Genomic DNA, 27,350 nt, shown 5'->3' with positions numbered 1-27,350 from the left:
TGCGCCGCATCCTCCGCTCGGCGGCGTTTCTCCGCGCGCTCGGCTGGCGACCATGGCGGGGCTCCGTTGCGCGCTGCTCTCCCTGCTCGCCGCCGCCGCCGCTGCCGTGTGGCCGCAGCCGCAGTCGCTGCTCCAGGCTGCCCAGGGCGGCTGCCGCCTCCGAGCCCGGAGCTTCCGCTTCGGCTATGCCGACTCGTCGGCCGTGGGGCCCGGCTGCTCGGTGCTGGACGAGGCGTTCCGACGTTACTGGGCGCTGCTTTTCCTTCCCGGACTCGAAGACGCAGGTCAGGCGGGGTCGGGGGGGCTAAGGGTGATTTTCAAGGAGAAGCACCGCTCTTCTTTCATATCTGAACGCTTTGCCATCCCGGACGGGGCTAGCGGGATTTGATTGCCGAGGGGAACTCTGTGCATGCCCAGAGACACGCCGCTTCCTCCCTTCCAAGCTGGGGAACTGAAAGCTCCGAGCGTGGCCGAGTCTGACCTCTGTTTGTAGAAAGCATTGCATCCAGCAGTTTTATTTCAGTTTTAAAACTGTGAAAAGTATGCAAAGGATTTCTTTTGTACTCATTCTGATAAACTAAATATTATGGTAGGAGGTGCTGCTGCTGTTTGGGATGTGTGTATGTGTACGGGGAAAAAAGAGTATCAACACAGTCATGTGCATTGTTTTAAAATGTAAAGGTAAAGGTAAAGGTACCCCTGCCCGTACGGGCCAGTCTTGACAGACTCTGGGGTTGTGCGCCCATCTCACTCAAGAGGCCGGGGGCCAGCGCTGTCCGGAGACACTTCTGGGTCACGTGGCCAGCGTGACATCGCTGCTCTGGCGAGCCAGAGCCGCACACGGAAACGCCGTTTACCTTCCCGCTGGTAAGCGGTCCCTATTTATCTACTTGCACCCGGAGGTGCTTTCGAACTGCTAGGTTGGCAGGCGCTGGGACCGAGCAGCGGGAGCGCACCCCGCCGCAGGGATTTGAACCGCCGACCTTTCGATCGGCAAGTCCTAGGTGCTGAGGCTTTAACCCACAGCGCCACCTGCGTCCCCATTGTTTTAAAATGTACCACTACACTAATAATGCTGTTGTCCAAAATAATGCAAGTCATGTTTATTTAGTTGCATTTCTAAGACTTTTTTTCTGGCCCCCAGGACCCTCTGTAGGCCACGCCCCTTCACAGCCCCTACTTTGCACCCTCCTTTCATTGTTGTTGCTGTTGTCTAACTCAAATGAGTCCTTGAACTCTGGTTGTACCTCTTGCAATAAATTGGGGGGGGGGTGTAGCAACTAGCCTGGTATACAAAGGTCAATTTTATATTTCTTGCTCTTCCCGCATTAGCCTCTGGCCCAGCTAGAACGTGGTTCATTATTTGCCTTCTAAACAACAACCTCAGGGCAATGTACCCTAAAGATAATGCAAAACAGTTAAAAGCACAAAAACAGCAAAGGTGTTTCAAATAGAAGTAGAGCCATACAAAGCAGATATTCGTGGTAAAAACCCAGGTATGCAGTTGGGAAACTTGTTGGAACAAAAATACCTCAAGTTGTTTCTGGAATGTATGTAGGTAGTAGTGGACACCTGTCATATCATTTGACAACGACACCTGCCAGAAGATCTCAGGATGTTTGAACGAGCAGCATCAAACACCACGGACAGGAGGTTTCTTTTATTTCAGATAATAAATTGCGTGGACAAGCAAAAGAAAAATGTGAATTAAAAACTCATAAATCTATGCCTAAGACACATACTCTTTACTATTGCAATTCAATTTTATATTGTATCATCATCAATACAATTTTGATACAATGGTCACCATGTTCTCAGCCCTAACAATAATTTTCATAATATTATAGAGGGAGGAGGGAAATAAGTGTAATCGTTGCCCAAATTCATTGGCAGGTCTTTCCTGTGCTAGCAGAGACCATGATGTATCTGTGATCTTTCATTTGTTCTTTCTTGCTTGCTTCAATTGTGTTTCGCAGGGAACGCCCACACTGAGGACGCCTGTAATGAGCTTCTTGTGAGTGTCACTGAGCCAGGATGTGATGGCTACCCTTCGCTGGACTCCTCAGAGAGCTGTAAGAGAACCAAATGTCTTAGCACCACCTCCAGAGCTGTGTGGGCTACTGTGCTTGGGCAACTGTGCTTGAGAGTTGCTTCAGTGCAGCTGGAAAGTATTGCAAGCAGGTATTGGTGGCGCTGTGGTCTAAACCACTGAGCCTCTTGCGCTTGCCGATCAGAAGGTCGGCAGTTCGAATCCACACGATGGGATGAGCTTAAGTTGTTCTCTGGCTCCCTCAGCCTGAAAGCGAGATGAGTGCCGCAACCCCATAGTCGCCTTTGACTGGACTTAGCCATTCAGGGGTCCTTTACCTTTGCCTTTTGCAGCAGACATCACTCACTGAATGCTGAATTAGGGTACGTTTGTTTATTTCAGAGACTGCCCTATGTACTTTAGGAAGAATAAGAGCAGGGGAGGTCAAACTGAGACCCTCTAGATATGACTGAACTTTTCATCTCATCGCTGACTTCTTGCCATGCGGGTTGGGGTGAATAGGAGCTGAAGTGCCAAACACCTCAAGGGCACCAGGTTGGGGAAGGCTGGCCAAATTGATGGGAGTGAACTTTTGTTGCTGCTGCTGCTGCTGCTGCTGCTGAACATTTGGGAGTCAGGAACCCTTTCTAGGCTGCTGATAATCACAGTATAGATCCCCTATTTGCCTTCTGCTGACCCCTGCTATAAACCTAGAAGAAGAGACTTGTTATCTATCAGAGGTTCCCTATATACAGTCATACCTCGGCTTACAGCTTCTTCAGCTTGTGTTTTTTCGGGTTGCGGACCGCCGAAACCCGGAAGTACCGGAACGGGTTACTTCCGGGTTTTGGCAGTCACACATGTGCAGAAGTGCCGGATTGCAACCCGCGTGTGTTCGCAGACGTGGGTTGCGAATGCTGCGGGTTGCGAACATGCATCTCACACGGATCACGTTCGCAACCCGAGCGTCCACTGTACTGGCATAATTCTGAGTGAGGCTGCATTTTAAGAAGTCCTAACAACTCTTTTGCTTGATGCTCTTTCAGATAAGCTGACCGTTTCAGATGAGCAGATGCTTCTGACAGCACAAACTGTATGGGGAGCTCTCAGAGGTAAGGCAACTGAGCTTTCCCACGGTCCCTCTTCCTGGGTCTGTATAAGCAGAAGGTCCATAGTTCAGTGGCTGAGCATCTGCTTTGCATGCTGCAGGTCACAGGTTCAATCCCCGGCCTCTGCAGGTAGAGAGAGACTCCCTGCTTGAAATCCTGGAGAGCCACTCCCAGCTGGCTGAGCTCAATGGGCAAATGGGTTGACGCAGTAGAAGACAACTTTCTACGCTCCCATGTTTTGTTTTTAAACCATGTACATTTAAGTTGATCTTGCCTTGTTCCACAGGGCTGGAGACCTTCAGCCAACTCGCCGGGAGAGACGATGATGGGGCGGTGAGTGAATATGGATCTTCCATGGTTGGTGATGTTGATTGGCCACTGTGAACACATGAAGGACCATTGGCCTGATCCTGCAGGCTCTCCTTTCTCTGCACTGGAATCACAGAACATCTGAATTATAGCCCATGGGATATTCTTCCCCACCTCTACCCACAATGAGGCTCAGCAGGGCCAGCTGAAAAAACGGCTGAAGAGGCTAAGTTCAAGAATGCCCAGTTCCTGAGTCAAATGGGTTGCATTTCACTCCCACCATGCCCTCTGCCAGCTGTCATCCTTTCCCTCAGGCAAGGGATTTGAGATGACAGGGCAGAGGAAGAGGAAGTAGCTGCTAACTTGTGCTTTTGGGGTGTTTGATTGGACTAATCCAGCAAATACCATTTATTTTCAGGGCATGCCCATCAGACTTGCAAACATGGAGCACCTACCCCATACCAGTCAGAAGACCCATGTTCAGATGTGATGAGAGATGTGAACCAACAACATTGGGTGGGGGTGGAAGGAAGCATCAGGTTTGGGGAAGGCTGCAGTAGTAAAAACTGGGGATGCTCTTTGCCATCGAAGGGTTTTGGAGACTCTCCTGACTGTCGTTCATCTTCTCCCCTGCACAGTTCCGCATAAACAAGACAGATGTAGTTGACTTTCCCCGCTTTCCTCACCGAGGTCTGCTGCTTGATACGTCACGCCATTACTTGCCTTTGAGAGCAATTCTGGAGACACTGGTATGTGAATTTGGCTTAGTGTCGCTAGTCTTTCTGGAAAACTCACGAGTCTGGTTCAGATGATCATCCGAATCAGAAGTGTAGAAACTGTGGTCCTCCAGATTTTTCTGCTCTATTGCTGACACTTACTAGTAATAATCAGAGAACCCTTTTGGACTTTTTTTTAATGTAAAAAGGAAAATGAATTTACCTGTTTGAGTTGGAAGATTGGGAAAATTTTAGAGGGATGATGCGAATTGTAGTTGCAACACCCAAGCTAGAGAAACACTGCTACAGAACCTAACCAAAGTTACCGTATTTTTCGCTCTATTGGACGCACTGAACCACAAGACGCACCTAGTTTTTGGAGGGGGAAATCAAGGAAAAAAATATTATTTCTGCCCCCAGCCCCAAAGAGCCCCACTTCTCCCAGAGCTTCTCGGGGCTGCGGGGGAAGCCTGGGTTTCCCCCCCCCCCAGCCCCAAAGAGCAAAGAAGCCAAGATAGTGAGCAGGATCCATCCCGCTGGCTTTTCTTGGCTTTTGCCATAGCCACGCAACCTCTCCAGCCAGGAGCTAAACCTCTCCAGCGCGGCTAAAGAAGAAGCCAAGGCAGTGAGCACGATCCATCCCGCTCGCTGCCTTGGCTTCCTCTTTAGCCTTGCGCAGCGGGATGGATCGTGCCCGCTGTCCACCGGGGCTGGACTCGATGACTCCTGGTGTTCCCTTCCAACCCTGCAATTCTATGACCTCAGAAGGTGTTGGGGGTCTCCACCACTGGAGGCTTTTAAGCAGCGGTTGGGGGACCATCTGCCTGGCGTTCTTTAGCTGTGATTCCTACATTGTGAGGGGGCTGGGCTAGATGACCCTCGGGTGGCCCTCCCAACTCTATACAGTCCTACAGTTCTGCGGCAGGAGATCCACAGCCACTTCACACAATGCCCACTCCCAATTTTCATCGGAGAGAGATGTGGCTTCAGTGTCTAGGTAGGAACCCCCCTACCTGCCACTCTTCCCCTACCCCACTTAAGCCGAGGGAATTCCTGCCCAGAGAAGCTCCCAGGTGAGGCAAGGGTTAAGATCTACCTCTGGTAAATGGCTTTGTATCCCCCCCCCTCTTTCCCTTTTCTCTTCTTCTTCTATGCTATTTCCTTCTTTTGTGTTTTGTTTAATCTGTTTTTATTGTATACTAAAGTAAAAGCTGCAAAGTTTCCTTTTTTATAATATCCCCCCCTCCAAACTAAAACGTTAATCTAGATAAAAACACTGATCCAGAGGAAAAGAAGGGGGTGGAGAACGGAAGAAAAAAGAAAAAGAGGTAGAGATAGAGAGATTTTTAAAAAGTTGGCTTCTTTAGCCTTGCGCAACCTTTCCAGCCGGGGGAGGCAGCACAAGTCTAAGGAGGAAGCCAAGGAAGCGAGCGGGATGGATCGTGCTCACTGCCTTGGCTTCCTCTTTAGCTTTGCACAGCCTCCCCCGGCTGGAAAGGTTGCGCAAGGCTTTTCTACGAGGAGGGAGAAGGGACTGTCTGGCCGCGTCAGTCCCTTCTCCCTCCTGGGGAAAAGCCCGCAAGAGCTGCGCGAAACTTGTGTGTGGCTCTTGGGGGCTTTTCCTGCCTGCCTCCCTCCTCCTGCAGCCGCTCCATAGGACGCACAGACTTTTCCCCTTAGTTTTTAAGATGGAAAAAGTGCGTCCTATGGAGCGAAAAATACAGTACTCCTGAAACGGGCCAAGATGCACTTGCCATGATCTCTGCAGGCCTAATATAGTGCAACAGGGTCCTGCAATTCCGCAGTAATCCCAGTTTTAGCCTGAAGAATGAGAAGGGAGGAAATGCACGTGGACTGGAATGACCCCAGCATGGCAGGAAGTGAATCTGCTTTAAAAAAACAGTGCAGAACCCTGCTATCTCTCTTTAGAAATCTGTTTCTGACTGCTGTGCCTGTAGACTCCTCCCTCACCCACAGACCCTGCTGCATTTATACACGTTGTGTCTGGCAGCAGTTTGTCTTGTGACATAGCGCTCAGCGCCAGAGGAAAGGGTCTAGGATGTTCCTTTTCTGCAATGTTTAGGTTTAATTGCATCCAGGGGTTTATATATGGCATAAAACGTAAAAAGGAAGGGAGGGAGGGTTAACAAACGAAACAGACCCCTGAGAAAGCCTGGGCAAACTAAAGCAGTTTTGCGTGGTCCTGAAAAGAAAATGCAGGCTTCGCCAGGCAAACCTGCCTGCGAAGGGAATTCCAGTGACAGGGGCCACAACTGAAAAGGCTCTGGCTTTAGCTGCCTGCTTCGCTTTGGAAGACTTGTGGGACTGGATAAAGCATAACGTGGAGCCTCTGAAGTCTCTCTGAATAGTCTTAGTAATTGTAATAATTTATATATTAATGTGGGATGTGGGTGGCGCTGTGGGTTAAACCACAGAGCCTAGGACTTGCCGATCAGAAGGTTGGCGGTTCGAATCCCCACGACGGGGTGAGCTCCCGTTGCTCGGTCCCTGCTCTTGCCCACCTAGCAGTTCAAAGCACGTCAAAGTGCAAGTAGATAAATAGGTACCACTCTGGCAGGAAGGTAAACGGCGTTTTCGTGCACTGCTCTGGTTCTCCAGAAGCGGCTTAGTCATGCTGGCCACATGACCCGGAAGCTGTACGCCGGCTCCGGCTCCCTCGGCCAGTAAAGCGAGATGAGCGCTGCAATCCCAGAGTCGGCCATGACTGGACCTAATGGTCAGGGGTCCCTTTACCTTTACCTTTTATATATGAATGTAGACCATGTTGGAGTAGAAAGGTGATTTCAGGCATGGTTTAGTGCAGAGATGGGGAACCTGTTGCCTTCTAGATTTCGCTGAACTCTGAGCTCCCGTTGGTCCTTTCCAGCATGCCTTTTGGTCAGGGATGATGGGTACTTCGGTCCAACACCATCCAGAGGGCTCCAGGTTCTCCCCATCCCTAGGTTTGTGGGTGGGGAAGACGTCCTGTGACAAACAGCACTCAGGGTACATCTCACTTTTGGGACCCCACGTGAGCTCTGCAGGGCTGCTTCTCGAGAAAGCCAGCCAGCAGCTGTTGCTAATAAATCTCTCAGGACTGTGTGTGCTGCTCTCCAATTCCCTAGGATGCCATGGCCTATAACAAATTCAACGTGTTCCACTGGCACATTGTGGACGACCCATCCTTTCCGTACGAGAGCGTGACATTCCCAGATCTCAGTCAAAAGGTAAGTCAGCACAAGGAATTTACCAAAGAATCCCTTAAGGACTCGGCAAGGGACTTGCACATGACCTCCCTCCTCACCCCTGCTTTTGTTTAGGAAATTCTTGGGAATACAGTGTTTGTGTTGAAACCTAATGCTTGTGCCCTTCTGGAAAACTGCAGCGTTGCGTGCATCTGAAGTATACAGTGGTACCTCGGGTTACATACGCTTCAGGTTACATACGCTTCAGGTTACAGACTCCGATAACACAGAACTATTACCTCGGGTTAAGAACTTTGCTTCAGGCTGAGAACAGAAATTGTGCTCCAGTGGTGCGGCAGCAGTGGGAGGCCCCATTAGCTAAAGTGGTGCTTTAGGTTAAGAACAGTTTCAGGTTAAGAACAGACCCCCAGAATGAATTAAGTACTTAACCTGAGGTACCACTGTATTTCCTATCTTGTCCTGGTCTTGTTTGCTCATTGGGAAACAAGAGTCTCCAAAGCCTGGAGTTGGCGCTATGCCTTTCTGGGGCCGGGGTCAAGGATCGGCTTGGTCAAGCATGTGTTGAGTGCCCATATCTTAGCAGGAGACCCATGGCTGAGCTCCCTGGACCTGCTCCTCCTCTTATAGAAGCATGGGATCATAGTTGGAAGGGTCCCTGAGGGTCATGTACTTCCAGCAATCTGCAGTGCAGGAATCTCATCCAAAGCATCCATGACAGATGGCCATCCAAACTCTGCTTAAAAACCTCTAATGAAGGAGAGTCCACAACCTCCCAAGAGAGAGCGTTCCACTTTCAAACAGCTCTTACTGTCACCCCATTGAAAGAGGTTGTCCATCTGCCTTTTACCCGGACCTGCTAAATCATGGTGCCACTTGGGAGGAGTGGTAGATGCCACTGCCTCTTTGCTTACTAGCTCTCTGCCTGACAAGCAAAGCAAGTGGTAGGCAAAATGTAAAGGTGAAGGACCCCTGGACGGTTAAGTCCAGTCAAAGGCAACTATGGGGTGTGGCGCTCATCTTGCTTTGGGCCGAGAGAGCTGGCGCTTGTCCACAGATAGCTTTCTGGGCCATGTGGCCAGCATGACTAAACTGCTTCTGGCACAACGGAACACTGTGACGGAAACCAGAGCGCATGGAATGCCATTTACTTTCCTGACAGAGCGGTACCTATTTATCTACTTGCACTGGCATGCTTTCGAACTGCTAGGTTGTCAGGAGCTGGGACCGAGCAACAGGAGCTTACCCCGTTGTGGGGATTCGAACCGCCGACCTTCTGATCGGCAAGCCCTAGGCTCTGTGGTTTAACCCACAGCGCCACCCACCAACCACATATCCATGGAAAGCCCAAAAGCAGGACACAACGACAGACAGTCTTGGGCTTGTCAGCAAGCCCAAGAGGCTCAGTGGTTTAGACCACAGCACCACCGGCATCCCTTTTTTAAAAGTAGGTGATAGCAATGAGGAACAGGAGCAGCCCGAACAGCTGGTGAAAATGGCAGTGAAGGTACAGACTCTAGAAGGAGGGTGTCTTTCCCAAAGAGTCTCCAAAGCCTGGAGTTGGCGTTATGCTTGTCTTTCTTTAAACTTTTGAGGGTGAGCAATATCTCTGCCAGGCTGAAGGCCCCATCTGCACTATACATTTATAGTGGTATCATACCGCTTTAAACAGTACTGCACGCACGCCCCGAATGATGGGAACTGTAGTTTTTCCAGGGTGCAGAGAATTGTTGGGAGACTCAAGTTATCTTCACAGAGCTACAGTTCCAAATATTCTCTGGGAAAGAGGGATTGATTGCTAATCCACTCTAGGAATTGTAGCTCCGAGAGGGGATTAGGGGGTCTCCTAGGAATTCTGAGCACACTTAACAAACTACACTTCCCAGGATCCTTTGGGGGAAGCCATGACTCTTTAAAGTTGCATGATATTGCTTTAAATGTATAGTGCAGATGGACTAGGTGAGAATTTTGAATAATCCACTTCTCCAGCCTAGACACAATTTTAACAAGACTTGCAGGGCAGTAAGATGTTGTGACTTTGTGCCTTTCCAGGGAGCCTTCCACCCTACCACCCATGTGTACACTGCCAGAGATGTGAAGACAGTGATTGAGTATGCCCGGCTGCGTGGGATCAGGGTGATCTCCGAATTTGACACTCCTGGCCATACCCTCTCGTGGGGTCCAGGTAAGAGCTTGCCTGCAGCGACCAGCTGAATGGCGTACTTAGTGGTTCCTGGAGCCAATGTATATTCTGAGTCTAGAGTTAGGATCTGGACACAAACGAAAACCACCTGGCTGAAAGAGGTGTGCTAGATGTGCAGCTCTTTGAGCCAGGTGCTTATATGACTCTTTCAGTGTGTAAATCTAATGTATTTAACATTATTTGTTGTTTTTTTTAAAAGATATTTATTGAGATTTTCCACAATACATTTAAAACAAAATCGAAAAAGAAAAAGAAAAAAAAATTAAAAAAGAAAAAACATATAAATTTACAATCCTTATTTTCAATGACATATTTCCCTGACTTCCCCACACCTCCCCTTCTTGTATTCCAATTCAAATTGTTTGTTCAACAAGTTCCTATCCCCATATTTTAACCTTATTATGTTTAATTCATTTTAATTAACCGATTTTAAGTTATAAACATCAATAATTATGCATCACTATTCATTCATAAAACCCTTTTCTAAGTTCGACCCAGATTCCCTTTCACGAATTCCCCAAATTTTTTGTACTAATAGCACAACCCAATAAAAAGAAACAAAATATAATTATTCACCCTTTGGATTCCCAAAAACCCCACCCCCCGTATTTAACATTATTTGTAACATCTAGTTCCTTAAAAAACAGCACTGGCACACCACAGGGATGTGTGCTAAGTCCCTACCTGTATTCATTGTATACATACGATTGTGTATCATCTGACCCATCTACTGCAATTATTAAGTTTGCAGATGACACCACCATAATGGGTTTAATAACAGGTGGAGACGAATCAGCGTATAGAGGGGAGGTCCAAAAAATATCTACATGGTGCCAAGGGAACAACTTGCACCTTGATATCAGCAAGACAAAGGAGTTGGTGTTGGACTTTCAGAGGAAGAGAGGAGAACTAGCCCCCCTGTACATCGGGGAGGGCTGTGTGGAGGGAGTCTCTTCCTTTAAATTCCTAGGAGTTTATCTCAGTGAAGACCTTACTTGGAAAATCAATACAACCCAGGGTGGTTAAGAAAGCCCAACAGAGACTGCATCTCCTCAGAGTATTGCGAAAGAACGATGTCAATCAACATTTGATGATCTCCTTCTACTGGTCCACAATAAAAAGTGTCCTTTCATACTGCATCACAGTGTGGTACGATGGTTTGACATCATCTGATAGGAAGTATCTACAGAGGGTGTTGAATACAGCACAAGATATTATGGGCTGTCCCGTGAATCCGCTGGATGAAATAGCGGAAGATCGTTGCCTCAGGAAAGTGAGGAAAATTCTCAGGGGTGATTCACACCCTGGCCGGCACTTTCTTGATCTCCTGCCCTCAGGCAGAAGATATAGAAGCATGATTAGTCGCACCAACAGGGTAAAGAACAGCTTCTATCCGTGGGCTGTTAGGCTGCTGAATGAAAAGATAACAACAGGGCAACTGACTTTCGGGTTTGGTGGGTGTGCGTCAGTAAACGAAGGGAATTAAGAGTGGGGGTGTGTGCTCGTGTAATCTCACTATAAACAAGTTGTACAAGTGACAATAAAGTATTTCATTTTCAATTAAATGTTCAGCAGTTAAAAGGCAAGCTGCCCAGCGGGATGATGGTCCTTCCAAGGTGCCTTGATTTGTGTGTTTCATGCATACTTGGAAAGCAGGAAGAACATTCTTCCATATTGCTAGAATGCTTAAATGTAGGGATAGGAAACCTGTGATGCCCCAAAAGCTGGACTCTTAATGGCCACCAGCCTCGTGCAGCGTGGCCAGTGGTCAGGTCTGATGGGAGCTGCGTATCATTGTGGTTTGGCCCAGTTCTTCGTCATGTAGAGCAGGGCTAAGGGATATTTTTTGGCTTTGTAGATCAGCTCCTAATCTCCCAGGCCAAATTTGAAAGTTGGGCAAAGCCACTCACCTGTCGATCACCTGACAACACAACAAAGCCCTGAAGTCGGGAGTTCAGAACAGCGCTCAGAACTTCCAGAAATGTTCAAAGCACTTGAGGCTTCAACTTTGCCACCTGCCAGCTGATGGGCAGTAGAGCTGCCACCCACTTTCCTTTGTCAATGCACAACCAAGAGTGCATTTTAAAGCTCCAGATCGAACACTGGCAACCTCACATAGGAAATCAGGTGTGAAAGAGGATGGGCACGGTTTGGGGTTAACAGCCCCGTGGGTCAAATTTGAACCCCTGGTGGGCCAGGTTTAGAGCCTGCGGACTAGAGGTTCCCCACCCCTGCAGTAGAACATTGAATGTTTTAGGCTGCCATCCTAACTCCATTCCTGGGAGCAGGCCCCATTGAATTCAGTAGGGCTTCCTTCTGAGTATCATCAAAACAGAATCATAGAGTTAGAAGGGACCCCAAGGATCATCTAGTCCAACCCTTTGCGATGCAGGAATATGCAGCTGGCCCATACAGGGATCAATTGTCCAGTAGCACCTTAGAGACCAACTACGTTTGTTCTGGGTACTGTATAAGCTTTTGTGTGCATGCACACTTCTTCTGATATATAGACATGGTTAGGATTGGGCTATTAGTGAATTGTAACTTTCTGCATGCTATTCTTAGCTTTACAAGTCTTTCCATTGGGTCCCTTTTGGCAAAGGGGACCAGTGCCTCATCTTCTAGGGCCACCCATGCAGAGCTTGCTTTTTTCTTTTGTCCACTGCTCCATGTGGTTAAGCAGACTCCCCCCACCCCAATCCCACCCCTGCTTTTGTTTTTGTTTTTCCTCATCTTAGGCATCCCAGGCTTGTTGACTCCCTGCTATGTGGGCCCAAATCCCTCCGGAAGGTACGGGCCAGTCAACCCCATCCTCAATACAACCTACGAGTTCATGGCCAAGTTTTTTGCCGAAGTCAGTTCTGTGTTTCCAGACTTCTACATTCACCTGGGAGGAGATGAGGTTGACTTCACATGCTGGCAAGTCTTGATTTCTTGGAGGGATTTAGAGTGGGAGTGACAGGGAGGTGGGGGAAGGAGAGAAGCTGGCTAGTTTCAGTGACCTGTGTCTTCTGGGATAATAGTTTTGTTGTACATGTACAGCTTTCTTGCTGCGAACCATAAGTGTTTCTTCTCTTCTCTTCTCTTCTCTTCTCTTCTCTTCTCTCTCTCTCTCTCTCTTTCTCTCTCTTACACACACACACACACACACACACACACACACACAGTTTTCTTGGGAGATGTTGTGAATCTTTCAAAAACTCCTCCACCCATCATCAGAATTGCTAAAACTCTGTTTGGTCCTCCCTTTCTGACTTCCCTATCCCATAAAATTGACTAGATAAATGCATCCATGCAAGCAACAAATCAATGACTCATATTTTTAATATGTAAATGGCTGATTGTGTTACGCCAAAAGAACAAGAAGTCATAAAACAAGCGCAATATATTTACATGCCCATCAGATACAGTCTCCCTTTGCATCTCTGTTACTTTCCATCAGACTACATATCTGGAGCATTTTAATTATAGATATCCACAAGAAAGGCAGATTTTCCTGACCAGTAGGCATGCTCTGCCCATTGTTTTCAGGTTTCGTCCTGTCATCTGGAGTGGCTAGAATCATAGAGATATATAGTTGGCAGGGGCCCCAAGGGTCTTCCAGTCCAACCCCCTGCAATGCAGGAATCTCAACGAAAGCATCCATGACAGGTGGCCACCCAACCTCTGCTTAGAAATCTCCAAGAAAGGAGAGTCCACAACCTCCTAGGGGAATCCGTCCCACTGTCAAACAGCTCATACTGTCAGAAAGTTCTTCCTGATGTTTCGTCAGAAACCCCTTTCTTGTAACTTGAAGCTGTCCTACCTTCCGGAGCAAATCATGCTTGCTTAAAAATAAAATCGAAAGGGATTCTGCTAAAAGAAAGGGAGGATTCGACTTTGTATACTGCAGTTCATTGTGATTACGTAGTAAATCACCCGATGTGTGCAGGATGAGAGGCCCGTTCTTGTTTTTATTTTTGTTGACCCTTGGAGAAAGCCATTCAGAGCCTTTGGTGGGTGCTACCTGTTCTGTGGTTCTAATCTGGCTCCTCTCCTTCCCATGCAGGAAGTCTAATCCAGAGGTCCAGGCATTTATGCAGAAGATGGGGTTTGGCGAAGACTATACCAAGCTGGAATCATTCTACATCAAGAGGTAAGGACCCTTGCTCTCAGTTGCTCAGGGGCTTTCACAGAGCAGAAGCTGTAGGGACTGCTGCCAGATGTTGGACGATCACCCCAGTCTTCCAGGTGATGCTTCTTTTACGGGTGCATTTCTCTGATTTTGGCCTCCCCAGGGAAATGTAAATTAAAAAAATACTTGCAGAGACTATCAAAACTCTGATCTCCCACCACCTCTCCAGATCTCAAGATATTTACCTACAGTCCTTTTTGGTTTTGCCCCTTTCTTGAACTGTTTGGAGAACTGATCCAAGTTAGGTTGCAATTCTGTACACGCTTATCTGGGAGTAAGCCCCACTGAAGTCAGTGGGACCTACTTCTGAGTAGCCGGGATTGGCTAGTAGCACTTGAGCCTCTTCTTTTTCCCTCCCCCAGTTGCTTTGGCTTTCGGCACAGTCCCTGGAATGTAACCCCCACATAAGTTGTGGGCTTACTGTGTGGTTCTCCAATTTGTTCAAATAAGAAACTATGGTTACCACTTTTAGAACAAACCATGGTTTGAAGTTAATAGTCTGACATGTTCCAAAGCTGGCGATTACAGTTTTTCTGTTGGACCAGGTGGGCAACTTGTTAATTAATTGCAGCTCGTGCAAAATAAGGATCAAAGGTGCTTTGTTGACTCATTCATACCTTGGTTTATTAAGCTAAGATATGACTATCCAAGCCAGCTTTTTGAGTTGGGAGTGCAAATGAAGGAACACAGGAAGGTGCCTTATCCTGGGCCAGTGTTCCCTTGAGCATCCGTCAAGGCTGGGAACAGCGGCACTGTTGTGGCGTCCAGTCCACTTCCACTGCGCCAATCTGCTTCTCCCGGTTACAGCAGAGTGTCTTGAGCAGCGGTTGTGCCTGTGCAGAAGGAATCTTAGCCATGCAGTAAAACTCTCGTACAACAGCTGCTTCTATTCTACAAAGCTTTATTGTATAGCAGCAAAACAACAAACCAGCCAGGAGAGAGCAGAGACATGATGTTTCTCCTATCGCAGCCAAAACAGAAAGTAAAAACGTTCACATCACCAAGTACAATACCTGTATGCAAACACCCCCCCAGTGACAGGACGTCATTCCCCTTGAGCTGTTAACTCTGTAAGCTCTGGGTATCCTCCCAATCAGACCATCTAGCAGCTCTCCAGGTTTTCAGAGAAGAACCATTCATCACCCCTACCTGCAGAAGCTGAGGACCTTCTGCATGCAAAACAGATGCTCTAGCACTGAGCTATGGTCCTTCCAGGTACTTTGCCTGGAATATAGGCAAAGTAGGAATAAATGGGAAGGATGGGAAACACCTCCATTTTTCAGTAGTTCTTTCTCTTTACTCCAGGCTGCTGGATATAGTCTCCTCCTACAACAAAGGCTACGCGGTATGGCAGGAAGTTTTTGATAACGGAGTGAAGGTGAGAAGGCCTCTAGGTGAATTTCCAGCTGCTGTGTCCTATTCACAACTTTCTCTCCCCTCCACCAACCAATATATGGATCTGCTTCTTGCATGGTGCAGCAGAAATTCTTCTCTCCCCCCCCCCCCTACTCCTGCCTTCTCTTTTATGTGGACAGCTGGGCAAAAGTCGTCGTGGCAGCAAGATCTGATAGCTGAGCAATTGCAATGTAGGAAGAATGTTTGCATAACTGTGGATCCCTCTGCCCCTCTCCCCACCAAATGCTGCTGAGCAGGAGTGTCATTGAATTTGCAACCTTCCCATATACAGTGGTACCTCTGGTTGTGAGCGGGATGCTTTCCGGAGCCCCGTTCGCAACATGGGCAGAATGCAACCCGTGTCTGCATGTTCATGGGTCGTGATTCGCCGCTTCTGCGCATGCACATGCGCGAGCAGCGAAACCTGGAAGTAACCCTTTCCGGTACTTCCAGGTCGCCGCGTTCCTGAAAGAACGTAACATGAAGCGGACCTAACAAGAGATATGACTGTATTCCTTCTCAAGGCAAAGTACCTGGAAGGGCCGCAGCTCAATGGTAGAGCATCTGATTTGCATGCAGAAGGTCCAAGGTCTATCCTCAACGTCTACAGGTGGGAAAGGGTGTATCTTGAAGGGGTGTGTGGCCTGGGGAGGGTCCCAAGGGCAAGGTAGAGGGGCCTGGAGGGCTGCATTTGACCCCTGGATCAGAGGTTCCTTACCCCTGGGCTGGGTCAGGGTCGCAAATACGTTTCTGAGAGGCCAGAATAAGAGCCATTTCCCCATTGGCACATCCCCACTGTGGTTGCACCAAGCCCGGGCTTCTTGCTTGACTGCTGTATCAAAGCTCATCACTTAGGGATGAATGCATCTTTCATCACCTACAAGTCTCATCCGGGCCCTGCTGCCTGGGACCAATGGGGTTTGAGAGCCCATCCGCACCTAGAGGGGCACCGATTCCTTAACCCAGGGCCTGCATGAGTTGGCAGCCACCAGAGCTGAGAGAATATCACAAAAAGTGTGCTTGATCTCATGCGCCGCTTGGCTCTTTCTAGCTGCTACTTGTCTGCAATGCTCTTCTCTCCCTCCCCTCTCCCAAAGCCGCTTTGCATTTCTGACCCACCTTTTGTTCTCTTTAAGCAGTAAGCTGTTCTGCTCTTGCTCTAAAGAGGAATAGGTTGCCACTGTCTGTCCCGTTCAGGCTGTTCCTGTATTACAGGAGTGCCTGGAACATTGAGCTTTGCATGCAGCCTGTGTGTGTTTGGTCCCTTTGGCTCCCCTTCTTCTTGTTTTGTGTTCTCATTTTGTATTTTTCTTTGGTGAACTGCCCTGGGATCTCTGGATGAAGGACAGCATGCAAATATTAATATTAGGAATATTAGTAATACAGTGGTACCTCTGGATGCAAACAGGATCCGTTCCGGAGCCCTGTCTGCATCCTGAAGCAAATGTAACACGTGACTGCACAGGTCATGTTTCGCCCTTTCCGCGCATGTGCATGACGTAATTTTGAGCGTCTGCGCATGCGCGAGCAGCGAAACCCGGAAGTAACGTGTTCCGTTACTTCCGGGTCGCCGCAAAGCGCAACCTGAAAATGCTCAACCTGAACCGTATTCATCCCGAGGTATGACTGTAATAATAATAATAATAATAATAATAATTATTATTATTATTCATACATCTGAGCCAATCAATGCATGCATATCAATCACATGGTACGTCTGATTAAGCACATGCTACACATCTGATGAATGGTGATCCTGGGATGTCCTGGGGTGTGCGTGAGGGTTGGGGTGGGGATTTAGTCAGAATCATGGTGGTGGGGAAAGGGTTATCCCCTCTCTGGTTTCCTTATTTTTTCCCTAATTTATTACTATTATCATTTTAATTTATGCATTGCTTCCCATGGAACATGCCAAAGTGATTTACGATACAATAAAGACATATATAAAACACATTTTTTTAAAAAAATATATCCAGTACCACCTATAGACTAAATTTGTTCTGGTATAAGCTTCTGTGTGCATGCACACTTCTTCAGATACTGAGGTTGATGGACTTCCATTTCATGCAGCTCAATATGGTGCCTTCCATGATTCTAGATTCAGGTAGGTAGCCATGTTGGTCTGACGCAGTCGGAATAAAAATTAAAAATTATCCAGTAGCACCTTATAGACCAACTAAATTTGTTCTGGTAATAAGCTTTCGTGTGCATGCACACTTCTTCAGATACCACATATATAAAATATATATAAATATATCAGATACATAAAACAGTTGCAGATATAAAAAGTGGCCGAAACCATTGCATATAAAAAGCAACAAGAAAGCAACTCTGCAGGTTGGAACAACAACAGCACCTGCTTATAAATTCAGTTCAAGTCTGGTGCAGATACCAGCTGGGATAAAGCTCTCCATTTAGAATGGCTGCAATTCACGTGGCGTCACTGTTGCGGCTTCCCATGATTCCACAGCCGTCCTGCTGTCTTAATTGAACACTGGGCCCTTCCCTGGTCTCTGGTCTCTGATGTGCTTACTTGCTTCTCTTTTGGGCAGGTGAAGCCTGATACCCTGATACACGTGTGGAGAGAGAACGCGGGGACATACCAAGCAGAAATGGCTCGCGTCACCAAAGCCGGCTACCGGGCTCTTCTCTCTGCCCCCTGGTATCTTAACATCATCTCTTATGGACAGGATTGGATGGCGGTTCACCAGGTGGAGCCATTGGCATTTGAAGGTACGTTCCTTGTGTTGGCTTTCCTGCCATCTTGGGTGGTGAGAGGTTGTGAGTCACCAGGCCTGCAGGGTGTCAGCCCTTGCGTGTGAAGCCCTAAATGGTTTGTGACCCAACCACCTAAGAGCGCTTCCCTGACCCCCCTCAGGCCCTACGATTGGCAGGGGAGGCCCTGCTAGTGGTGGCACCGCTGGGTGTTGCCTTGTTGGCACAGAACAGGGGCAGGGCCTTCTTGGTGGTGGCTCCCCATTTGTGGAATGCCCTCCCTCATGTGGTGCGTCTCTCTCATCATCAGGAGGTAGTTAAAGGTATTCTGGTTCACCCAGGCAATTTATTATTATTATTATTATTTATTAAAGATTTTATTGATTTACAAAAGTGTGCAATGTCTCTCTCGTATTTTTTTTCCATGTAACATTTTTACAAATCAGTTTCATTTGTTGAGACATTTGGAAGAAAAGGGGGAAAGAGTTGGAGGGGGGGAGATGTGTGTGGGGGGGTGAGGTCGGGTGGCGATGTTTCTATTTTACTTACTATATGTAGGGTTTGGTGTCAGCGTTGCTTGTGCCGGTTCTCTGCTGTTCACTTGTGTCCCTTTGGTGGTGAGAGAGGTTGGGGTTGGCCTGGGGTGTGGCTGTTCATTTGTGGTTGGCTGTGGTGGTCTTTGTTTTCATGTGTGAGTGGGGTGGGTGGGAGGTTCACCCAGGCAATTGAAATTAATGATTGTGAGGGTATGTGACTGTTTTCAGACGTTGTTAATGTTTTAGATGTTATTGTTTTAAATACCTTTTTTTGAAGAATACATCTTGTTGACAGGCAGCCCAGAACAGAAGAAGCTGGTGATTGGAGGAGAGGCCTGCATGTGGGGTGAATATGTGGATGTGACAAACTTAACCCCAAGACTCTGGTAAGATCAGTGGTCACTGATGGAGGCCCTTCTTGAGCTCATTTGCCTGGTTGTATTGCGCACTTGACGCCTCTGGCTTTCCAGCAGGAGAGAGGGGCAGCCAGGTTTGCTGATGATACTAAGCTGGTTCAGAGTTGTTAAAATACAGAAAAGAGAGATAGTGACGAGATGCAAAAGAACTTCTCCAAAGGCGTTTAGGCGTTAAAATGGCAAATGTAATTCAGTGTAAACAAGTGTAAGGTAAAGGTAAAGAGACCCCTGATTGTTAGGTCCAGCCACGGACGACTCTGGGATTGTGGTGCTCATCTCGCTTTACTGGCCGAGGGAGCCAGCGTACAGTTTCCAGGTCATGTGGCCAGCATGACTAAGCCACTTCTGGCGAACCAGAGCAGTACACGGAAACGCCGTTTACCTTCCCGCCGGAGCGGTACCTATTTATCTACTTGCACTTTGACGTGCTTTCAAACTGCTAGGTTGGCAGGAGCAGGGACCGAACAATGGGAGCTCACCCCATCGCGGGGATTCGAACCGCCAACCTTCTGATCGGCAAGTCCTAGGCTCTGTGGTTTAGACCACAGCGCCACCCGTGTAATTCAGTATAAATTCAGTGTAAACAAATGTAAAGATCCCTTCGTGGCCAGGGAACCTAACCTCAGACCTGGGGGGTCATATCTGTCTAGCCCAGGGGTCGGCAAAGTTTTTGTGACTTGGGCCGGTTCACAGTCCCAGAGACGCTGTGGTGGGCCAGTGTGTGTGTCTGTGCGCACACGCACACACGCGCAAACACTTTCCGGTGTGGAGGAGGTGTGCGCAGCTTCCTATGGGCTGCAGGAGCTTTCTGCAGCCAATGGTAAGCCGGCCAGAAGGCGGTCCCTGTTCTGCTTCGCACCACTATAGCGCGGTGCATGGGAGCCGACCGAGTGGGCAGCAAGGGTCCATGGGCTGGTTAAACGGCCCCCATGGGCCACTTGTGGCCCGTGGGTCTTAGGTTGCCGACCCCTGGTCTAGCCCTCTGAACTCTCCCCAGGCTTCACATCCCAAGAGTTCTTCCCTGGCTGGAATGTGTCCTTGGACTCCAAACTGCCTTTCATTTGCGTGTTTTGCTTGATGGGATGGAGACTAGAGAGGCATGTGTAGAAACTAGCCTCCTGAGCTCAGGTAAAATATTCTCATGCTGCCTTGGCTGCTATTGCCTATGGCATGTGGGGCCCAGAAGATTTCCCAGAATGCATCCCCCAGACTGAAAAAGCCCCTGATGTAAAACGACATGCCTGTACCACTAGTCACCAACTACATGCTACTACACGGAACCAAAGCAAACCTGTCCTAAGGAGTGGGCATGTCCCAAGTATTTCGCCAGAGCCCCATAATTTCTGCACAGACAGGTAATGGTCTGTCCAACAACATACCGTATTTTTCTGTGTATTAGTCGAGGGTGTCTTATTAAAAAATAATGTTAGAAATCTTGGCTCACCTTATACATGGGTAGTGCTGAGGGGGGATGTGCGATTGGCTGCAGCTGTGAGTCAGAGATTCTCAGTGGCGATAGGGCGGCTGATTGGTGGTTGTGGCAAGGGTTGTTGGCAATTGGCTGCTGCTGCGACAATTGGGCGGCCCCAGCAATGTGTGCAGTTGTCTGCGTCCGTGTGGTGGGTGAGGGGTTTTCGGCAATCCCCCCCTTAAAAAGCTCCACAACTCTGGCCTATCCCCCCTAAAAAAAGCTCAATAACTCTCGGCAATTTGCCTAAAGAAGCTTAAGAACTCTTGGCAATCTCCCCCCCCCCCATTTTCTTAATGTTGAGTCCCCAAAAATAGGGGCTGTCTTATACACAGAAAAATATGTTAAGTCTCCTCCTGCCCTGCCCACGTGTCTAGGCCTTTGCAATTAAGTCCCTGCGGAGGATTTTTTTCATTTGCTTTTAATATGTGTAGAGGAGATTCTGCTCTTGCCATTATATCTTGTCTTGCCTATTTCTATTTTTATTTTACTTCTGGATTGTGGTGGCCTTTAGCTTTAAGGCTTGAATGCCGTGATTGCAATGGAGATGGTGGCCTCCTTGCCGCTACCAGAGCCATCGTTGTGTTCGCTGGATTGATTTCTGTCCTGGACACGGAATGAATAAGCAAATAGTGACAATTTCCGCTCCTGTTTCCGTTTTGGTCAGAATTCTCACGTTCCAAGCAAGCGTGCCATTCCTTAAGCTTAACCCAGGAGCCTCTCTCGCCAGGTTTCAGTGCTTGCTCCTCAGCTGTGACTTATTTTCACCAGCCCTGTCATAGTTTCTGACGTGAGGGCTATGTTATTTTATTTCCTCAAGGCCTAGAGCTGGAGCTGTAGCAGAGAGACTCTGGAGCAACGTGACGGTCCGAGACCTGCAGGATGCATATAGGAGGCTGGGAGACTTCCGGTGCACCCTCCTCAGGTAACACCCTCTGCTGGGTCCTCTGGGAAGTTTCGTTTGTACCTGTGGCTCTCAAGAACGGACGTGCAATGTGACCGTCGCATTTAGCCATGGAGAGTGAAAAGGGCCGGACAAACCTGTGAGCTGTAGCTGGATATACAAAGGCCTTTGTGCTTGATGTTCTGAGATTTCCATGTACCTCAGGCAGCAATCCTGTACGCTGGGGTGGGGAACTGGATCTGGCCATATGTCAATCACCGGCTGTGACACCAGGCGACCTGCTTTGGTCCCTGCACTGTTTGAAATCAAACCGTGTGCGTAAAGGCACAGTACATTGCAAACCTTAGCAACCAGCTGATTGTCAACGCTTGCAGAACATAGATCAGTGGTGCCAGCAAACCTGCTTTTGGCCAAGCCCCACCTGTAACTGCCTTGCTCCTTGTATTTTATGCCAGGTGCAGGGCAGGTGGGCATGGCTTGGCCAATAAGGTTGATGCTGTCTTGTGTGCCAGATAGGGAGACCAGTTAGGCCTTGTTTAGCTGCTGTCCATGCTTGACTGGGAATCATAGAATTACAGAGTTGGAAGAGACCTGAGGATCCTCTAGTCCAGGGGTCGGCAACCTAAGGCACATGGGCCACAAGCGGCCCATGGGGGTTGTTTAACCGGCCTACGAGCCGCTCCCCGAACCAAGCTACCTGCTCGGCGAGTCCCCGTGCGCTGTGCTAAACTGGCACAGCGCAGCACGGGGCCTCACTTCCACGTCGCTGGAAGTTGCATCTGCGCATGCACAGACGCCGAAAATCACATCTCTGCAGACACACATGCTGGAATTCGCAAGCGTGTGCGCACGATCCAGCCCACAGAGGGATCTCCACTGGAGTGAACCGTCCCAAATGAGGTAAACCTTGCTGACCCCTGCTCTAGGCCAACCCCCTGCAATGCAGGAATATGCAGCTGTCCCATACGGGGATCGAACCCGCAACCTTGTCGTTATTAGCACCATGCTCTAACCAACTGAGCTATCCAAACTTAAAAATGGGAAGCGTAATGCTTGTGGTCAACAAAAGTGGTTTAAAGACTCTCTCAAGGCAAATCTTTAAAAATGTAGTAGAAACACCAACAACTGGGAAACACTGGCCTGTGAGCGCTCCAGTTGGAGAACAGCCTTTACCAAAGGTATCATGGGCCTTGAAGACAGTCAAACTCAGGATGCAAGGGAGAAACGTGCTAAGAGGAAGGCACGCTTGGCAAATCCACACCGTGATTAACTCCCACCCAGAAACCTATGTCCCCACTGTGGAAGGACGTGTGGATCCAGAATTGGCCTCCACAGTCACTTACAGACTCACGGTTAAGACCATGTTCATGGAAAACAATCTTACTCAGCTACGAGGGAACACCAAAGAAGAAGAAGAAGCTCTAACCAACTGAGCTATCCAGGGAATAGGTCCCATTCATTTAAGTTGGACTTACTTTTGAGCAAGCAGGCATAGTGCACTGTTACCACGGTTCCCAGACTCTCTTTGCACAGTGAAAGAAAACTAAGAGATTTGCTAGATCAGAGGAAAGGCTCACATAATCAGTTTCCAGCCAATTGCCTCCGGGAAGCCCACAATATCATTCAATAGTTGGACATGTAGGCTCAGTTTATTTATCAGCCGCAACTAACAAGAACATAAGAGCAGATAAGAAATTGCAAGAGGGGACAGTGGCTCCTTTGCTCGGATCATGCTCGCAGGTTTCCCACAGGTATCTGGGAACGTTGTGCTTTCTGACAGCGACCAACAAGATGCTTCTAGGATGCCCCCAAGCTAGAGCGTGAAAGCTCCTTGCCCCCATGTTGATTGATTTTCAGAGTAGGCTACCTCTGAACTTTCCCGCTCTTAATGCAAGCAGCTGTCAGTTGCTAAAAGGAAATCTCCATGTACAGTGGTGCCTCGCAAGACGAAATTAATCCTTTCCGTGAGGCTCTTCGTATAGCGTTTTTTCCGTCTTGCGAAGCAAGCCCATTGACAGCTTAGCGGATTAGCGCTATTAGCGGTTTAGCGGCTTTTAGCGGATCAGCTGATAAGCGGCTTATCAGCGGATCAGCTGATAAGCGGCTTAGGAAAAGGGGGGGGGGAACCCACAGGAACTCGCAAGACATTTCGTCTTGCGAAGCAAGCGCATAGGGAAATTCGTTTTGCGAAGCGCCTCCAAAACGGAAAACTCTTTCGTCTAGCGGGTTTTCCGTCTTGCGAGCCTTCATCTTGCAGGGCACCACTGTACCAAGGAATGGCTGCTGTTAGTTTAGAGCAGCTGTGGCTGGACTCCTGATCCTATCTTCCCTGGTCCTTGGCTATTCTGGCCAGGAGCTGATGGGACCAGGAGTCCAACAATATCGGAGGAGCCCCAGTCCTTCCCACCCTTGCTTTTCAGAGACTGGAGCAATAAAAGATAGACAAAATTATAGCTCAGTTGGTTAGAGTGTGGTGCTGATAACGTTAAGGTTGCAGGTTCAATCCCTGTAAGGGACAGCTGCATATTCCTCCTGCATTGCAGGGGGTTGGTCTAGATGACCCGTGGGTCCCTTTCAGCTTTACAGTTCTGTGATTCAGTGACTCAAGTAAGGCATGTTTTCCAGCACATGTTCTCAGAATTCCCTGATCTCTCTGTGGATTGACAGATGGTTTAAAAAAGGCTTGAGAGGTGTCTTCAGAACGCTGTTAGTATGCAGTATGCTGACGTGTGTTTTAATTTCTTTTTGCACAGTGTTGATTGCATTTGTCTTTTGAATGTTTTTCGATCTCTTTGATGCTTATGGATCATTTTAAATGTTCTTAATTTTTTGGTAAACTGCTTAGAAGCTACAGTGGTACCTCGGGTTAAGTACTTAATTCGTTCTGGAGGTCCGTTCTTAACCTGAAACTGTTCTTAACCTGAAGCACCACTTTAGCTAATAGGGCCTCCTGCTGCCGCTGCATGATTTCTGTTCTCGTCCTGAAGCAAAGTTCTTAACCCAAGTTACTATTTCTGGGTTAGTGGAGTCTGTAACCTGAAGTGTATGTAACCCGAGGTACCACTGCATATGTAAATATTGTAAAATGAAAAAACAAAAGCACATCTTCATTGAGCATATTTAATTTTTGTTTTGTTTGTAAAGCAGTGTGATCTTCCATTGATATGCTTTTTCTTCTTCTTTGTTGCAGGCGAGGAATCCGGGCACAGCCACTGTTTACAGGATACTGTGACTATGAATACAATGCCTTTTGACTTCTACACCCTCGTCCTGTTCTCTGCCATATCAGTTATGACCACTGTAGGCATGGAGAGGGTAGCACTGATTTAGTACTATTTTCAATAAAAAGTTTCAATTATTCATCAAAGGGAAATCAATCCACTGTTGTTCTTGGGTCTTAGCCAAAAAAGGCCACACCATTTAAAACAATAATGATAATAAAAATCAGTTAAACAGACATAGAGGTCTACTGGACTCTATGTATATTATGTGTGAATGTTGTGGGGGAGGTCTGAACACCCTCCACCAACCCCCCCCCCCAAAAAAAAATCCCCCTGCAAGGATGGCCCACAGGGGATATCTGCCCAAGCCCCCACCAAAAAAATAATAATTGTAGAGCTGTCACATCACCAAGAGAGCATCCTTACCAACCACTGAGTCCCCCTATAGTTCTTTCTACTTTTTCCAGGGCTGTTATACTCTGGGTTTCTAGCCACGTCACAAGTCAATGTTCGTTGCTCCTCGCTGCCCTCTACAGGCAGCAGGGAGGTTCAGGCAGGGGAAAGCCAGGATTTATGAGGTAAAAATCCTGACACTGTTCCCCAGCGGGGTCTGCGGAGCTCACTGCACCCTGCTCAAGCCCATGTATGCCAACTTGAAAGGCAGAACAGGTGCGAACTGGGTGTGTGTCCCTGCCATAGATGAGCCTCCATCTCCAACATGATTTCTGGCTGGTTCTTCCATAATTTGGAAAATTGGCATTAATAAAGAAGTGCTCCTGGACGGACATATGCTAATAGACTGCAGTCAGCTGCCAAAAGGACTGGGCTTGGCTCTTTGAAGGTATCTGAATGTTTTCTTTGAAGCTTGAGAATCCTTACAACAGCCGGGAAAGGAAGGGGGAAGACAAGGTGCTTTGTGCTTTCATTTGATTTTCAAATGGTCTTAGAATAGAATCATAGAATCCTAGAGTTGGAAGAGACCACAAGGGCCATCGAGTCCAACCCCCTGCCAAGCAGGAAACACCATCAGAGCACTCCTGACATATGGTTGTCAAGCCTCTGCTTAAAGACCTCCAAAGAAGGAGACTCCACCACACTCCTTGGCAGCAAATTCCACTGTCGAACAGATCTCACTGTCAGGAAGTTCTTCCTAATGTTTAGGTGGAATCTTCTTTCTTGTAGTTTGGATCCATTGCTCCGTGTCCGCTTCTCTGGAGCAGCAGAAAACAACCTTTCTCCCTCCTCTATGTGACATCCTTTTATATATTTGAACATGGCTATCATATCACCCCTTATCCTCCTCTTCTCCAGGCTAAACATGCCCAGCTCCCTTAGCCGTTCCTCATAAGGCATCGTTTCCAGACCTTTGACCATTTTGGTTGCCCTCCTCTGGACACGTTCCAGTTTGTCAGTGTCCTTCTTGAACTGTGGTGCCCAGAACTGGACACAGTACTCCAGGTGAGGTCTGACCAGAGCAGAATACAGTGGCACTATTACTTCCCTTGATCTAGATGCTATACTCCTATTGACTCCTATTGATGCAGCCCAGAATTGCATTGGCTTTTTTAGCTGCTGCTCCCCTGCAAAATGAAAGAGACTTGTGTAGCCACGACTATGTTATTCTGTCTGTCACTGTGAAAAAGAGGGGAGGGGCTTTAGATTTATGCTCAGCAAGGAATTTAACAACGTTTTGTTATGCCCTCAACCAAGGTTGAATGGTCTTTCTTTAAAATTATATTTGGATTGAACCAGGAGTGTGATGGAGCAATGCAGAGCAAGGAGAATGAATGGTTGCAGAATACAGTCATACCTCAGGTTACAAACACTGTGGGTTGTGGACCACGCTGAACCTGGAAGTACCAGAACGGGTTACCTCCAGGTTTCGGCACTTGCACATGCGCAGAAGCACAAAATGACATAATGCACAGAAGCGTTGAATTGCATCACACGCATGCGCAGACACAGCGCTCCAGGCTACGAATGCTGCGGGTTGCAAACGTGCCTCCCGCACAGATCACGTTCGCAACCAGAGGTATGACTGTAGATCCAGCAAGAGGCTGAATTTGAGAAAAGATTATGTTTATAACTGTGTGCCAAGGAAGAACTCCAGAGTAGAATTTTAATGGCAGAGACCGGACATGTTTCTCTATGAGTTATTTATGGCCATAGCCCATATGCTAGTTGGTGAACAGTGGAAGGAATGGAATGTGACTTTGTACCATCCAGATAAATACTGCAAAGAACTGCACAGTAGAAGACAGTAATTAATTATCCCAGCACACTAGGTCCGAAACAAAAATGTGTATGAAGGACTACACATGTGAAATGGATTTTATGTTTATAAGATGTAACAGAGGCGCTGTTTGTAAGGAGGGAAAATGCGGTCAGCTGCAAGAATGATGTAACGGCAAATGAAGGTTGACAACTGGACTCTAAATAAGATGGTGCAGCTATGGGAGGAAATGATTGACATATGTTTGCAACAGGAGCGGGAAACCTGATTTTAAGAAATTGTATTAAATGTAAGTAATTTGGTTTGATTTTTAATAATTTGGAAAAGTAATAAAAATAACCCGGAAAAGAAAAGAAACGAAAAAGAAAACACTGTTATACTCCTTTATGCAGTCCTGACATCTTGCGTCATACCTTTTCCAGTGGACCTTAATTACTGCAAGCCGTCAGCCCCTTAACCCGCAGGGTCATGGTTTTGCCAAAAACCTGACGTCCAGTTCACTCAGAAGTGATGCCAAACCCCAGCAGAGGGCCCCTTGCAACACCTGGAAGTGCAAACCCCACATTTCATGGTACGTCGTAAAATGAGCCCTCAGCACCCTAACCTGCAGGGTCATGATTTCACCAAAATCCCGATGTCGGATTCACTCGAAAGCAGTGCCAAACACCTGTCAAATTGTGGCCTGCAATGTTTGGCAGTGTAAACCCCACATTTCATGG

The 27,350-nt window shown here is 47.8% G+C and overlaps 1 protein-coding gene across 2 annotated transcripts; it reads left to right on the top strand.

Moving 5' to 3' along the window:
• On the top strand, positions 1–24,632 carry HEXA (hexosaminidase subunit alpha). Of its 2 annotated transcripts, none has more exons than XM_083712725.1 (14): positions 1–284; positions 1,977–2,072; positions 3,076–3,141; positions 3,425–3,471; positions 4,086–4,196; positions 7,289–7,390; positions 9,419–9,551; positions 12,308–12,488; positions 13,618–13,704; positions 15,049–15,121; positions 17,691–17,871; positions 18,685–18,775; positions 21,094–21,198; positions 24,368–24,632. In XM_083712725.1, the coding sequence occupies exons 1-14, from the start codon at positions 53–55 to the stop codon at positions 24,429–24,431; spliced, it is 1,569 nt and encodes a 522-aa protein (XP_083568851.1). In that variant the 5' UTR covers positions 1–52; the 3' UTR covers positions 24,432–24,632. The 2 variants fall into 2 exon arrangements, with proteins under 2 accessions (XP_083568851.1, XP_083568850.1); XM_083712724.1 differs by having other exon boundaries at positions 12,308–12,492; positions 13,622–13,704.
• The last annotated feature ends 2,718 nt before the right edge of the window (positions 24,633–27,350 follow it).

Source organism: Podarcis gaigeae (assembly GCF_964106915.1).
Source record: "Podarcis gaigeae genome assembly, chromosome: 14".
NCBI classification, from domain to species: domain Eukaryota; kingdom Metazoa; phylum Chordata; class Lepidosauria; order Squamata; family Lacertidae; genus Podarcis; species Podarcis gaigeae.
Note: the sequence above shows the minus strand (reverse complement) of the source record. Positions and strands in the feature narration are given on the sequence as shown.